Source organism: Balaenoptera acutorostrata, chromosome 7 (genome assembly GCF_949987535.1).
Source record: "Balaenoptera acutorostrata chromosome 7, mBalAcu1.1, whole genome shotgun sequence".
In the NCBI taxonomy this organism is placed as follows: domain Eukaryota; kingdom Metazoa; phylum Chordata; class Mammalia; order Artiodactyla; family Balaenopteridae; genus Balaenoptera; species Balaenoptera acutorostrata.
The window spans coordinates 13,164,358-13,181,386 of record NC_080070.1 but is presented as its reverse complement, the minus strand read 5'-3'; the positions used below and the strand labels follow the sequence as shown (position 1 = coordinate 13,181,386).

Below are 17,029 nucleotides of genomic sequence, written 5' to 3'. Positions count from 1 at the left end.
GGTGCTGTTGAGTTCAACTATGTCCTGACTAATTTTCTGCCTTCAGGAACCATCCATTTCTTTCTTTTTTTTTTTTTATTTGGGGTATAGTTGTTTTACAGTGTTGTGTTAGTTTCTACCGTACAGCGAAGTGGAGTTCCCTGTGCTATACAGCATGTTCTCATTAGTTATCTATTTTATACATATCAGTGTATATATGTCAATCCCAACCTCCCAATTCATCCCACCCCCCCACCCCTTGGTGTCCATATGTTCTCTACGTCTCTACGTCTGTTCTCTACGTCTGTGTCTCTATTTCTGCCTTGCAAACTGGTTCATCTATACCATTTTTCTAGATTCCACATGTATGTGTTAATATACAATATTTGTTTTTTTCTTTCTGACTTACTTCACTCTGTATGACAGTCTCAAGGTCTATCCATGTCTCCTCAAATGACCCAATTTCGTTCCTTTTTATGGCTGAGTAATGTTCCATTGTATATATGTACCACATCTTCTTTATCCATTTGTCTGTTGATGAGGAACCGTCCATTTCTGATAGAGGGGTGTTGAAGTCTCCAGCTATGATATTGGATTCAACTATTTCTCCTTTCAGTTCTATCAGTTTTTACCTCATATAATTTGAGGCTCTCTCATTGGGCACATGCACGTTGAGGGTGGTTATGTCTTCTTGGATAATTGACACCTTTATCATAATATAATGCCCCTCTTTATCTCTGATAACTTTCCTTGCTTTGAAGTCTGCTCTGTCTCAAATCAGTATGGCTATTCCTGCTTTCTTTTGATTAGTCTTAGTATGATATATCTTTATCCATCCATTTAATTTTAATCTATATGCATCTTTATATTTAAAGTGGGTTTCTTGTAGACAACATATAGTTGAGTCTTATATTTTAATCCACTCTGGCAATCTCCATCTTTTAATTGGTGCATTTAGACCATTGACATTCAAAAGTGATTATTGATATAGTTGGATTAATATCTACCATATTTGTTACTGTTTCTTATTAACAATAATAAGAATGTTTGTTTTTGTCTTCCACTCTTTTTCTGCCTTTCATGGTTTTAACTGAGCATTTTATATGATTCCAGTTTCTCTCCTTTCTTAGCATATCAGTTATACTTCTCTTCTTTATACTTTCCTGTTTTTATATGGTTGCCCTAGAGCTTGCAATATACATTTGCAACTAATCCTAGTCCACTTTCAGATAACATTATGCCAGTTCACAGGTAGTGTGGAGTACCTTATAATTATAAAGTAATCCTGGTTCCTCCCTCCTGTCCCTTATATCATTGCTGTCATTTAACATATATATGTATATATGTAAGCATACATAATTGAATACATAGTTGCTACTGTTATTTTAAGCAAGCTGTTATCTATTATGATATAATAGATATTAATTACTATTAAAAATAGGAAAAAAGTTTTTTACCTCTGCTTATTTCTTCTTTAATGCTCTTCCTTTCTTTATGTAGATCTGAGTTTGTGTTGTATATTATTTTCCTTCTCTTAAAGATTTTATTTTAACATTTCTTGCAAGGTAGGTCTACTGGCAACAAATTCCCTTAATTTTTGTTTGTTGACAAAGTATGTCTCCTTCACTTTTGAAGGATAATTTCACAGGGTACAGAATTCTAGGTTGGTGTTTATTTTCTCTCAATACTTCAAATATTTTTCTCCACTTTCCTCTTGTTTGCATGACTTCTGAGGAGAAGTTGGATGTAATTCTTTTCTTTTTTTTGTTCCTCCATAGGTAAGGTGTTTTTTCCCTCTGGCTTCTTTCAGGATTGTTTCTTTATCTTTGATTTTCTGTAGTTTGAAAGTGATATGTCTAAGTGTAGTTTCTTGGTACTTATCCTGCTTGGTGTTCTCTGAGCTTCCTGGATCTGTGATTTGATATGTCATTAATTTGGAGGAAATTCTCAGTTATTATTATTTCAAATATTCCTCTGTTCCCTTCTCTCTTTTCCTTCTGGTATTCTCGTCATGCATATGTTACACATTTTATAGTTGTCTCACAGTTTTGGGATATTCTGTTCTGTCTTTTTCAGTCTTTGTTCCCTTTTTTCAGCTTTGGAAGTTTCTATTGATACATGTGGAAGCTCAAAGATTCTTTCCTCAGCCATGTCCAGTCTACTAATAAACCTACCAAAGGCGTATTTCTGTTAGTGTTTTTTATTTTTAACATTTCTTTTTGGTTCTTTCTTGAGATTTCCAATTCTCTGCTTATATTTCCCCTTCTGTGATTGCATGCTGCCTCCTTTATCCATTAGAGCCTTTAGTAAAAAACCTGCTCCTCCTAGTTACAGGAGAGGGAAAAAGGTGGTCTAACAGGAAGCCTGCTTCCACTGGGATTGGGGATAGAAGATGAGCTGCTTGCTCAGCCCTGGTGAAGCCATGGTGTGTGGGCATTTTTTCCTTTGTTGTTTGGTTAGAGTAGGGTGGGTATTGTCCAGAAGAAGTCCTGTTAGACCACCCTTTTCCCTTTCCTGTAACTAGGAGGAGCAGGTTTTTACTTGGAGGTCATTTTTGGGTTTTTTGTTTGTTTGTTTTTTGTCTTTGTCTCTTGGAGGTTCTGGGTTGTGGGCTGCTCCTGTGCCCTGTCCTGGATCTTTGGAGATATAAATAAAAGGTAAACGCAGGGAAGTTACTGCCACGTTGTTCCTTAAGTCCCCAGTTTTCTAGGCAGTACACTTCCTTCTTTTCAACTCTGAGTCTATGTTTGTTTGTTGTGCTTGTTGTGCAGGGTTCTTTTATTTTATTTATTTATTATTTTTTAAACATCTTTATTGAAGTATAATTGCCTTACAATGGTGTGTTAGCTTCTGCTTTATAACAAAGTGAATCAGTTATACACATACAATATGCTCCCATATCTCTTCCCCCTTGCATCTCCCTCCCTCCCACCCTCCCCATCCCACCCCTCTAGGTGGTCACAAAGCACCGAGCTGATCTCCCTGTGCTATGCGGCTGCTTCCCACTAGCTATCTATTTTACATTTGGTAGTGTATATATGTCCATGACACTCTCTTACCCTGTCACATCTCACCCCACCCCCTCCCCATATCCTCAAGTCCATTCTCTAGTAGGTCTGTGTCTTTATTCCCGTCTTGCCACTAAGGGTTCTTTTAGTTGTAAAAGGGAGGAGCTGGGAGGAATGGGGCTACTCCATCTTGGATCAACTGGAAGTTGAGCTTTCATGTTTTGGAGGGTAGAAGATGAGAGACCAGTGAAGTACCTTAAGAGTCAGGAGGAAATAAAAATGTGATTTTACACAGGTCAGGGGAGTCTGTTTCTAAGAGGAGGGTGTAGTTAATGTGTCCTATGAGAAATTAAGAAGGTTAAAGCTACAGATACAGTGAAGTCATATAGTTGCATTAAAATGGAGTTAAGATTTGGCCAGTTGAAATATGGCTCAAGGGTGTTAGGACAAGGCAGTTCCAAAGAATAAGAGCATAGTTGAAATGATAAATAAAGGAATCTAACTTGGGTAGAGAGGGAAGTAAAAACAGGCAGGGTCTGATAAGAAATGGAGGGGAAAAAAGAATCAATGTATAAGTTTCTAATGAGTTCTTAGAATCAGTGACTTTATAAAGCTCTGTTAAGAGTGACACAGTACCTTGGGTCACAGGGCATCAGGGCTTTGGTGGAAAAAAACCTGGACACATTTAGAGTATATGACCAATATTTAGTTGGGGGGCTCAGCCAGGTACATAACTCAGTCTTAATTAGGAGAAGATCTGTTCTTCACCTTTCCTTGGAAGTCCCAGTGGCTTCAAGGGACCCTGGATATCTTGTTGCTAGAGATAAGTTGGATCTAGTGGTAGTGCAGACTTAGAAGCTAGTAAGAGATGGTCTGGAATCAGGGATACATTATGGGAGTTAAATAAGACTTAGATTTATGTACTGGAAGAGCTTAGAGTAAGAAGGAATGAGAACACTACCTATGCCAGTGGTTCTCAACCTTTTTGAGCATGAGAACCCCTTTTAGTCTTAAAATATTTTGAGTCTTTTTATGATGTTATTAAAAACTTATATAATAACGAAAAGGTGAATTAACTATGCATGCTAAAGCAATTTGTATTTTATTATCAAAATAGTATTTAACTGGATTTCCTGTCCACTCTACTTTTGAAATAGGTCTCATATCCATCTACTTCTCTGACCTTCTCCATCTTCATTGCTGCCACATTAACACAAGCCACATCACTTTTTGCTAGGTCTACTTCAGTAAACCTGTTTCTACTCTTGCCTTTTTTAACCCTGTGTCTAATCGGAAGCAAGTGATGTTTTAAAAATATAATAGGATCATATCACTCCCATACATCAAATTCTTCAAAATTTTCTATTACACTTAGAATAAAATACAAATTCCTGACTATGGCTTTGAAGCCCTGCTTGATGAGGTCCCTGCCTCCTCTCCAGACTCACCTTAGGCCAATATTTTCCTTGCTCTCTAGGCTTCAGTCTCACTGGTTCTTTTCAGATTCCTGAGCACTCCTAGTTCTTCCCCATTTTTGAGCCTTTGCACATGCATTTCCTCTCTTGGGAAACTCTTTACCCTAACCTTCCCATGGCTGTTTTTTCTCATCTTTTATGTCTCAGATTAACTGTCACTTTCCCAGCAAGTACTTCTTTGTCAACCAAAGTAAATTAGATTTTTCATTTACTGCCTTTATTATTCTTTCTCATAAAACACTGTTACTGTCTCATCACAATTTGTTTTTTTTATTGTCTCATCACAATTTGCTTATTGTCTACCTCCCTCATTTCATGAAGACAAAGTCTGCTTTTGTCTTGGATACCCCTTTATATTTAACATCCAATATATCAATATTTCCTGGTACATATAAGTATTCAGTAAATTAAAAAAATAAATGCATGCATATATAGATTTGGGAAAAAAGTACATGCATATGTTTACATAATATTAACTTTTAGTCTTCTGATGATGCTTGCTTCACATATGAATCCATAAAACCATTGCATTAATTTCATAGCCTTCCAGTGGACCCCTGCACACAAAGTGAGTTCTAATCTCTCATTAATTCATTTGTATAATATATATGTATTGAGTTTCTACTATGTGCTAGACATTGTGCTAAATGCTGGGGATATTGTACAAGTCATTGTTCCTTTACTATGTAATGTGTATAGATGAAAAACCAATAGATCCAGAAATATAAATTGACATAGCAAGAGAAGCCCCAATTAGAACATAGATTTTTAAAAAATTAATAGTTTTATATTTTCCTCTCTCCTTTCCTAAACTGGAGAAAACAAGATTTGATGTAACTTGTTGAACCCACTAACCAGTAATTTTTTTAAAGTGAGATTTATTTTGCTTTATGCAGCAGGGAGAACACACTCCAGAGAACCTCAGAAGTGTCCCAGTTAAGGGGGAGTTGGAAGGGGTGTCTTACAGGGTTTGAGCTTGTACTGGATAATTCTGAAGATGGAGTTAGAGAAATTGGGTCAGTTCAGAATTAGTTGCAGTTGAGAAGAGGGAACATCCTAACCCTAATTGGGGTCCCCCAACCCTAATTGGGTACCTCAAAAGTTTTATTTAGGAGGTAGGAGGATTATATTAGGGCTAGAGCTATCACTGGTAAAGAAACAGCAGTAATGCAAAGAAGGGAGGTATCAGTCAATATCTGATGTTTAGTTATTTGGTGGGTTATGGAGAGGCTTTGTCTATGTCTTTTTTCTGAGCATTATTTTGCACTTTATCAACATAAAAATGTTCTTGAAACTGCCTTAGTAAGAAATAACATTTATTGAACACATTATATGCCAAACGTTCCTCCAAGCTACTTACATATATTAACACATTTAATCTTCACAATCACCTTAGGAGAGAAGTTCATTTATGATTTCAGTGTACAAATAAGGAAATTAAGATATAGAGATTTACATAATTTGTTCAAGTTCATGCTACTAGTAAAGATAGAGCTAGAATTTGAATCCAGGTACCTATTTCCAGAGAATAAGTACTATTTTATATTTAAGTGCCCATCAGTACAAAGTATCTCTCCCTATGTTTTCATGCCAGAATTAAAGTTTTTATTTTTTATTTAATTAATGAACTTACTGCTGTTGGAGTCATGATGACTAGTCTCAGAGCATCCCTGCAATTCACTAGTAGGAAAAGTCAGGGAGCTGTAGGAAAGGCTGCATTGCTGTGACTATAGATAGAACCAAGAAGCCTTGAGCCTTTGGGGGATTGGAAATGAGCTAAGCTATTCTGGAAAGCTGCAGACAGGGTGAGGGGAAGCAGGGAGGTCATGTAGAGGAGAAGTACATACATGGGATTTAGGATCAAATAGACTGAAGTCGGAATCCTTGAACCAACCATCATTCACTAGTTGTACGGCTTTAAGTAAGTCTCCTAATGTTAAGCTCTTACTCTGTAAAATAATATAAAATGTATCCACCGCAGGGTTTTGTTTTTTTTTTTCCTGTGAAAATTAAAAAACATTTTAAGAGTACCTAAAGTGCTTAGTACAGTGTTTGTACAGTATGGAACTCTAGTACCACATGGTAGGCTAAGTGATTAATGTGGTAAATATTGATATTATCAGACACTGGTGTCTTGAAATCTCCATAACCACACCAAGTTTCCTTTAATCAGCTGGGTTGTATCCCTGATTCTCCTCTCTCTGTGTTTCAGGTGTTATTTCATTTGTTATTGAAGACACTGAAGACCTATGTCATCTTTTCTATTTATTATACCTGAAATCCAGTTGCCAGTCCTATATAGGGACTCTGATTGCTCCTCAGTGGGTGATAACGGCAGCACACTGCTTCTTACCGTAAGTGATGGGGATCAATCTACTCTGTTAAGGCTTCAAGGCTGGGGCTCAACACTCCTTGTGGAAATTCTAAAAAACTTGTGCTGGTCAGGAAATCCTAACGATTTGACGGTGAAGGGGAGCTCAGCTACTTGGATAAAACTTAACTACACGTTCTTATGTTTAATGTGTCAGGAAAGAAAAAAGTTTTACATTATAAAATAATATCTTACATACATATAAAATAGACCTGCAAATTGTTCTTAATGTTTTTAAGATTCATCCAAAACTGTTAGATGTGACGGTATTTTATTTTTCATTGCTGTATTATACTTCAATGTGAATTCACACTGGTTCATTGTTTTCTTGACAGACATTTGAGTTATTTCTAGTTTTCTGCTATTTTGAACAGTGTTACTGTAAATGTACTTGTACCACGTACCTTAGAAAGTATTCTTGTATATATATCTGTGATGCATGTTCTGTATGTATATATATGTGTGTGTGTGTGTGTGTATTGGTATATTCACTTCACATATCAGTTTATATCTGTAAGTACACCTCTTGGTATATAACTAGAGCATATAATTAGGAGTGGAATTGCTGGGTCATAGAGCATTCAAATGTTCACTTTTACACACCCTCCAGCAATTTCTGAGTTCTTCCAAAACTGGGTATTGTCAAGCTTTTTAATTTTTTTGCTGATTAAGTGTCAAATATCTTATTATCATTTTAATTTTATTACCTTTACTAGTAGTGATGATTAACATCCTCCACCCCCATCCTCCTCTTCCTTCTCCTTCTGACAATAATGTTTCTTTTGGGAAAAACTCTTTTATGTCTTGAAAATTTTGTGTGTTAAATTTTAAAAATATTGCTTCATATGACTTCTGTAAATGCTCTAGATATTACTTGTTTGTCAGTTATATATGTTGCAAATATCTTCCACTCTGTGGCTTGATCTTCTTTTTATGGTGTATTTTGATGAATAAGAGCTCTTAACTTCAAAATAATTCAGTTTAAAACTTGAATTATCAGTCTTTGTGGTTATTGAGCATTGTGCCAAGTCGAAAATATCTTTTATGACCACAAGATCAGAAAGATATTCCTTTATATTTACTTCTAAAGATTTTAAAGCTTTGATTTTCATATTTAAATTTTCATATAATTTAGAATTTATTTTTGTGAATGATGTGAAGTAGGGATCCAATTTCATTTTTTAAAGATAGTAAGCTAAATATCCAAATATCATTTGTCAGTGGCCCTTCTTTCCCCACTGATCTGCAACACCTGTTCTGTCATCTGTCAGAGTTCCATCTGTAGATGGGTCAGTTTCTGGGCTCTTGTTGCTGTTCCATTGGTTTATTTATTATAGACCACAATGCCTTAATAATTATGACTTTATCATAATTTGTGATGTGTGATATGGTTGGCCAGCCATCTTATTCTTCATCAGGAATGCTTAGGAATTCTTTTACATAAATTTAAAAATCAACTTGTCAAGTTCTATGAAAAACTCTATTGGGATTTATTTGGAATTGCTTTGACTTTTTATATCAGTTGCAAAGTACTGATATTTTCTGATATTGATTGTTCACGGCAATATGATCCAGCAATTCTACTCCTGGGTATATATCCAGAAAAAAATGAAAACACTAATTTAAAAAGATACATGTACCCCAGTGTTCATAGCAGCATTATTTACAGTAGCCAAGATATGGAAGCAACCCAAGTGCCCATCAACAGATGAATGGATAAAGAAGATGTGGTACATATATACAATGGGATATTACTCAGCCATAAAAAAAATGAAGTTCTGCCATTTACAGCAACATGGATGGACCTAGAGACTACTATGCTTAGTGAAATAAATCAGAGAAAGACAAATACTATATGATGTCACTTATATGTGGCATCTGAAAAATAACACAAATGAATGTATATGCAAAACAGAAACAGACTCACAGATATAGAAAACAAACTAGTGGTTACCAGAGGGGAGACAGAAGGGGAGAGGGGAAAATTAAGCATATGGGATTAACAGATACAGACTACTGTGTTTGAAATGGATAAGCAACAAGGATATATTGTTGTATATCAATTGTTCTATACAATTGTTGTCTATTGTATAGAATAGGGAATTATAGCCACCATCTTTTTTTTTTAAAGAATTTTAAAGATTTTTTTTATACAGCAGGTTCTTATTAGTTATCTATTTTATACATATTAGTGTATATATGTCAATCCCAATCTCCCAATTCATCACACCACCACCCCCACCCCCCACTGCTTTGCCCCCATTGGTGTCCATATGTTTGTTCTCTATGTCTGTGTCTCTAGTTTTGCCCTGCAAACCGGTTCATCTGTACCATTTTTCTAGGTTCCACATACATGCGTTAATATATGATATTTGTTTTTCTCTCTCTGACTTAACTTCACTCTGTATGACAGTCTCTAGGTCCATCCACGTATCTACAAGTGACCCAATTTCGTTCCTTTTTATGGCTGAGTAATATTCCATTGTATATATGTACCACATCTTCTTTATCCATTCGTCTGTTGATGGGCATTTAGGTTGCTTCCATGACCTGGCTATTGTAAATAGTGCTGCAATGAACATTGGGGTGCATGTGTCTTTTTGAGTTATGGTTTTCTCTGGGTATATGCCCAGTCGTGGGACACCAAGAGGGGAAAGTGGGGTGTAGGTGGTGGTGGTAGGATGAACTGGGAGATTGGGACTGACATATATACACTAATATGTATAAAATAGATAACTAATAAAAACTTGCTGTATAAAAAAATAAATAGATAAAATTAGCCTTATCTTGCCCTGCTCCCCCCAAAAAAAACATAACATGGATGTAATAAACAATGCTGTTGTCAATACTACCTCATAACCAAGTTACGTAGACACTCCAAACCTTTTTATTTTATTCTGTTTCTGGGTTTTCTCATTTGTCTCCTCTATTCCTGTATCTTTCTACACACTGTTTTACCTAATGACACCTACAGCCAGAATTTGCCTCTACTGGAACTTGCCAGTAAAAGAAATGAATGCTCATGACCCTTTATCCTGCCCACAAAATATACTTGTTTAAAATAAGACTATTAATTAGCCATGTACAGCTTCAAAGCTACAAAGAAAATGTAACTTTTCTGTCATGTCTTGGCTTTAAATGAGATGAAGACAAGTTTTCTGGGTTTACATTTTATTCAGGTATATTTACATTTTTCATTGTACCTTTTAATAAGAAAAATAATCCAAAAATTGTATGTGCAAATTTATGGTTATTCTATTGTTACCTTAAATGGTGTTTATATAGTTAATTTTAATATAGGTTATTTATGTTGCAATTATAATGCCACAGGGCTATTTTATCTGGAAGAACTTACAGGCAAATAAAATAGGCAATGAACTCAGACATATTTGTGCATAGCATAATTACCTAAATTTTTAAAAATGTAAGGATTTACATCATTTCACGTATTTGAAGCACCTAAAAACTTTTAAATAAAGCATGTTCTATAACTGCCAGTTAATAAAGTAAATCACAGAACAGATACTTTATTTTTTGTTGGCAGTCTAAACATTATTAAATACTTGGGGAAACAGGTAATCTTTCTATAGTACTACATCATCGGTTTTTTTATGCTTAAATGTTAAATACTTGTTTTATTTCTATTTTTTCACTTCTCTATTTTCTGTATTAGCAACCCTAGCATTCACTCTCATTCTTTACCATGTTCAAATAGCAGGTTGACAGCTTATGGAAAAGTACTTCTTTTAGTGCTACTAACTTCAAAAATATACCAAAGATATGAAATAAAGATTTTGTGTTTTTTCAGTGAGTTTCACTGAGGTAAGCAATAAATCTACATCATTTAAGACAGGTTCTTCATGTACCTGACATAGGACCTGCTGCTTTTCACCTGGATAGACAAAATCGCTGTGCATCTAGAGCACTCATTATGGCTGAGCCTAGATGCAGCCCCAGATTCTTCTCAGCATGGGTCTCTGGGCAACCACTACATATCAGGTGGAGTAGGCAAGTGAGGGGCAGCTTATATGCCATCCTGGATGTCAGATGTGAATGTCTTGGAATTAACATTTTTTTTCTTTCCCAACATAAATAATAATAAGGAGTTACCTACATGGCTGCAGGAACTAGGTAACTGCTACTTTATCATAAAAAAAAAAAGAACTACTTCCCTTTGGCAATGTGCTCCAGTACCCTGCTGCACAAACACACAAATGCAATGAAAAAGAAATAAAGAATTTTTTTTGTACTTTAAAAAATTAATTAATTAATTCTTATTTTTTGGCTGCATTGGGTCTTCGTTGCTGTGCATGGGCTTTCTCTAGTTGTGGTGAGCAGGGGCTACTCTTTGTTGCAGTACGCAGGCTTCTCATTGCAGTGGCTTCTCTTGTTGCGGAGCATGGGCTCTAGGTGCGTGGGCTTCAGTAGTTGTGGCACATAGGCTTCAGTAGTTGTGGCACATGGGCTTCAGTAGTTGTGGCATGCAGACTTCAGTAGTTGTGGCTCGCAAGCTCTAGAGCGCAGGCTCCGTAGTTGTGGTGCATGGGCTTAGTTGCTTCGCAGCATGTGGGATCTTCCTGGGCCAGGGATTGAACCTGTGTACCCTGCATTGGCAGGCAGATTCTTAACCACTGTGCCACTAGGGAAGTTCCTATAGCCATTATCTTGTAATGACTATTAATGGAGTATAATCTGTAGAAATACTGAATCACTATGCTGTACACCTGAAGCTAATATATTATAAATCAAATATACTTCAATAAAAAAGGAATAAAATGGAATTTCCACATGATTAAATCTTTCATTTGTAAGTTTAGAATTTGGAGGGTAAATTTTCTAAATTTTAGGGGGTAACTTTCCAAATTAAAAAAAAAATCTTTTGAAAAGGGAACCCTCCTCCACTGTTGGTTGGTAGGAATGTAAATTGGTGCAGCCATTATAGAAAGCAGTATGGAGGTTCCTTAAAAAACTAAAAGTAGAGGGACTTCCCTGTTGGTCCAGTGGGTAGGAGTCCACACTCCCAATGCAGAGGGCCCAGGTTCGATCCCTGGTTGGGGAACTAGATCCCGTATGCATGCCGCAACTAAGAGTCCACATGCCGCAACTGAGTCTGCATGCCGCAACTAAGAAGTCCGCATGCCACAACTAAGAAGTCCGTGTGCCACAACTAAAGATCCCACATGCTGCAACTAAGACCTGGAGCAGTCTAAATAAATAAATAAATCAATCAATAAATAAATAAACATTAAAAGAAAACAACTAAAAGTAGAGTTACCATATGACCCAGCAATCTCACTTCTGGGCATATATCAACAAAAGAGAAAAACTCTAATGCTAAAAGATACATGCATCCCAATGTTCATAGCAGCACTATTTACAATAGCCAAGACATGGAAGCAACCTAAATGTCCTTTGACAGATGAATGGATAAAGAAGATGTGTTTATATACACACACACACACATACATATACATACAATGGAATATTACTCAGCCATAAAAAAGAATGAAATTCTGCCATTTGCTGCAACATGGATTGACCTAGAGATTATCAGAAGTGAAGTAAGCCAGAGAAAGACAAATATATGATATTGCTTATATGTGGAATCTAAAAAAAAGATACAAATGAACTTATATACAAAACAGAAATAGACCCAGAGACATAGAAAACAAACTTATGGTTACCAAAGGGGAGAAGTAGGGGAGGGATAAATTAGGAGTTTGGAATTAACAGATACACACTACTATATATAAAATAAACAACAAGGACCTACTGTATAGCACAGGGAACTATCAGTATATTCAATATCTTGTAATAACCTATAATGGAAAAGAATCTGAAAAAGAATATATGTATGTGTGTGTATATATATATATGCATAAAACTGAATCAGTTTGCTGTATACTTGAAACACTGTAAATCATTTATACTTCAATTTAAAAAAGAGAAAAAATCTTTTGAATTCTAATTTAATTGTTTTGTGGTCAGAGAATGTGATCTATGTGATACTGATTCTTTGAAAATAATTGAGACTTTTTGGGCCAGTATGGAGTCAATTTTTATAAATGTGTCTTGTGTGCTTGGAAGAATGTGTACTCTCTAATTTTAGGATAGAAGGTTCTATTTATGTTCAGTATATAAAAAGTTTTAATTATGTAGTTCAAATCTTCTATATCCTTACTAATTTTTTTTTGCTTGATACCAGTAAATGAAGGAAAGTGCGTTTGTGTGTGTGTGTGTGTGAGAGAGAGAGAGAGAGAGAAAGAATAGCCTTGTGATATGTGATAGTATCAATATTTTTTCTCTTCTTCATTTTCCAGAGATCTCCAGGTCATCTTAACTGGTGGAGCCAACAGTTTTCAAGACTTTATTGGGGAGATTCTGCCTTATGAGAAGATCATCATTCACCCAAACTTCACTGTCACTTCTCCTAAAAATGATCTTATGCTGATAAAGTTGCCTATACCCCTCACCTTCTTCTCCACCAGCATTTTTCAGTTGCCTAGTGCCAAGATAAAGGAATTTCCAGATTGCTTGATTTACACCTGGGTAGAGAATAAAGAATCTGTTGGTGAGTGACTGTCAAAAAGAAGAGTTAGCTGTGTTCTTGGATATATTCACATCTTCAGGGTCTCTGAGGAGTTAGGGGAAGGAATTGGAACTTATTTTTAAGCACATGTGTAAAGGTAGAAATAGAGCAACAATATCAGCTCTTTAGACTAGAAGCGGTAATCTCCTTTAGGGCTTTGGGAATCAAATCCTAAATCAAAGTGTTGCACGTATGTATCACATTGGCACACACTGCAGAGGACTGGGATTCAGGGATTTATGTTTGAGTTTTGGTTCTGCCATTTATTATAGGGTTATTGACAAATTCTTTAACTTCTTTGAATCTTAATTTGCAAGTTGGTAAAAATCACATTTTTCCTTTACCTGCCTATCAGTGATATGGTTATCACTTACAACAATGATAACAGCTGCCATTTGTTGAGCACTAACTACGTCCCAGGCACTAAGCATCCTATACATATTATTTAGCCATCATCAAACATGTAGATAAATTTTCTTAGGATTTATATCTTGTAAATGAGGAAACCAGGACTCAGGGAGATTTAACTAATTGTCCAAGGTTATAAACTTGGTGATGGCAGAGCTTGGATTCAGATCTTGTTTGATGTGTGGAGTGTCTTGGTTGGCACCACTCCTTGATGCTGATTATCTTTCAAAGATGATAAATGAACAGGAGGATATGTTTAATCCATGGTCTGTTCCATCAGTTCTTCCTCTGCAGTCCATTTTAACTGAAAAGAAGCCCTGAAGGAGAGGGAGGCAAGATACCTTATGAAAATGCAAATAGGAATGAAAGCCTCCTTTATTTCTTGTGCTTAGGAAATCCAGGCAGTAACCTGCACAGCATTATGAATGAATTGAACACTGATTCAATCTGCAAAGCTTTACTGGGTGAAAAGTTCCTTGAAGACATGTTCTGTATGGGATGCATAGGAATAAGCAGAGATAAATGCCAGGTAACCTTTCTTATCTCACTTGCCCATAAGCTCAATCTGTGCTCTTCCTCTTTGTCTTTGTGTCTCTGTTACCTCTCATCCTTCACGAGGGTCTGTATTTTGCAGTCAGGTTAAGAGCTCAGAGAGTAAGGGGCTGAAGAATGATGACGCTCTCTCCTCCACCCTATGTTAGAGATGAGAGATATGGATTTTTGAGAAGTGTAAAGCTATCTTCCAGCTACCATTTTGAGATTTCTGTCTAGGGATGACTGGGTGGTAGGGGTAGTTAGTACAGTGGAAAGAAGCTTCCACAGTATTATATCCTGGGCCCTTTTGCATGGCAGATATAGTGGCTTTTCCTTTTGTTCCAGTGCTGAAAAATTTCCAGGTGGGAGGGAAGTTCTGATCCCCTCTACTCTGTCTGGCAGGTGACCACAGCTGCACCAGCCACATGTGGCGGTGAATTACAAGGAGTTACGTCTTGGGCAACTGGACGTATTCTGACAGGTCATACTATTGTCTTCACTGACATCTTCAGCTACATTCCATGGATTGAGAACATTATTTCTACAAAATAAGCTGATATAGAACTCCACTGATACCCTTACATCCCAGCTGATCCATGGCAACCACATTATGTATCTCAGTCCCAGTTTTTCCTAGGATCTAGGCTTGAGTGGAGTTTCAAAAGAGATCACTGATGACTCCTGGGTGTTAGCATTACTCTAGTTTCTTTAACTGTTTCTTTGCTTATTCCCAACTCATGAATAAGTGTTTATAACATTGAAAGCATGAATGCTGGTCTCAAGAAGTGTAGTCCACCCAGGAAGCGTTTTGGATTCTACCAACTCAGATACTTCTGTTAAAATACTCCCTGTTTTATCCTGAGCACACAGAAGACAAGGGGAAATGAGGGACAATAACTACCAGGAGTCTGCTTGCACAGGATGCAAACCACGTAGCTGGACAGTAATTGGCTGAAAATTAATGAGACGATTTAGCAGTTCTTCTAATGACCAGGTGTCTCCTGGGTGAGTGAGAGTGAGAGTGAAAGTGCGTGTGAGTGTGTGTGTGTGTGGGGGGGGGGGGTTGTAGTTAATGTTTCCATTATCTATCAACACTTAAAAGATCTGTGGAATCAAATTTTTCTTAGGTTTGCTGAGGCCACGCAAAGGTCAGTGTAATTTTGGAATATGGATTTCTGTATTTTGAGCTATGGCTGTAATGCATATTACAAATATCAAGGATTTTATAAATGATAGGGTGGGTTTCTTCCAATAGATTTTCTTTCCAGTTTACTGCTTTTTTATTTGCTTAAAATCACAAGACTTTCCTTTTATTTTATTTATTTATTTTTTTGGCTGCATTGGGTCTTCGTTGCTGTGCGCGGGCTTTCTCTAGTTGCAGCGAGCGGGGGCTACTCTTTGTTGCGATACGCGGACTTCTGATTGCAGTGGCTTCTTTCGTTGTGGAGCATGGGCTCTAGGCACGCAGGCTTCAGTAGTTGTGGCACAAGGGCTCAGTAGTTGTGGCTCGCGGGCTCTAGAGCGCAGGCTCAGTAGTTGTGGCGTGCAGGCTGAGTTGCTCTGCGGCATGTGGGATCTCCCTGGACCAGGGCTCGAACCCGTGTCCACTGCATTGGCGGGTGGAGTCTTAACCTCTGCGCCACCAGGGAAGCCCCACAAGACTTTCTTAAAGGGGAACAAAATAGTGGAGTTCATGGGGATTTTGCCTGAGAGTTTTTATACATGACCCTGAACGCACTTTCTAGGCCATGCATGTATTCATGAGCACACGCTTTCATTCTCAAGCACACCCAAAAGACACTTATTTCTCATTCCAAAATTGTGTTCTCCACATATTGTTTCATTAATCCTCAATAGAGCAAACTGATTTTGATTTAAAGCCTGTTAATTTTCATATAAAATATTGAGCATTCCAGAAATTTCAGTGTCTGAAATGTAAAACACATTTTCTTTATAACATCTTTATTGGAGTATAATTGCTTTACAATGGTGTGTTAGTTTCTGCTTTATAACAAAGTGAATCAGCTATACATATATATATATCCCCATATCTCCTCCCTCTTGCATCTCCCTCCCACCCTCCCTATCCCACCCCTCTAGGTGGTCACAAAGCACCAAGCTGATCTCCCTGTGCTATGCGGCTGCTTCCCACTAGCTATCTATTTTACATTTGCTAGTGTTTATAAGTCCATGCCACTCTCACTTCGTCCCAGCTTACCATTCCCCCTCCCCGCGTCCTCAAGTCCATTCTCTACGTCTGTATCTTTATTCCTGTCCTGCCCCTAGGTTCTTCAGAACCATTTTTTTTTTAGATTCCATATATATGTGTTAACATACGGTATTTGTTTTTCTCTTTCTGACTTACTTCACTCTGTATGACAGTCTCTAGATCCATCCACGTCTCTACAAATGACCCAGTTTTGTTCCTTTTTATGGCTGAGTAATATTCCATTGTATATATGTACCACATCTTCTTTATCCATTCGTCTGTTGATGGGCATTTAGGTTGCTTCCATGACCTGGCTATTATAAATAGAGCTGCAATGAACACTGGGGTGCATGTGTCTTTTTGAATTATGGTTTTCTCAGGGTATATGCCCAGTAGTGGGATTGCTGGGTCATATGGTAATTCTATTTTTAGTTTTTTAAGGAACCTCCATACTGT

At 37.0% G+C, this 17,029-nt stretch overlaps 1 protein-coding gene across 1 annotated transcript in view; it reads left to right on the top strand.

Annotated features, from left to right (window-relative positions):
* The first annotated feature begins 6,682 nt into the window (after window positions 1-6,682).
* Window positions 6,683-17,029, top strand: part of MGAM (maltase-glucoamylase) — a 145,270-nt gene continuing 134,923 nt past the window's right edge. Inside the window, exons 1-3 of the mRNA XM_057549689.1 lie at window positions 6,683-6,816; window positions 13,154-13,404; window positions 14,223-14,359. Coding sequence (XP_057405672.1) covers window positions 13,278-13,404; window positions 14,223-14,359 — 264 coding nt within the window. The 5' untranslated portion in view covers window positions 6,683-6,816; window positions 13,154-13,277. The remainder of the gene's footprint in view (window positions 6,817-13,153; window positions 13,405-14,222; window positions 14,360-17,029) is intronic.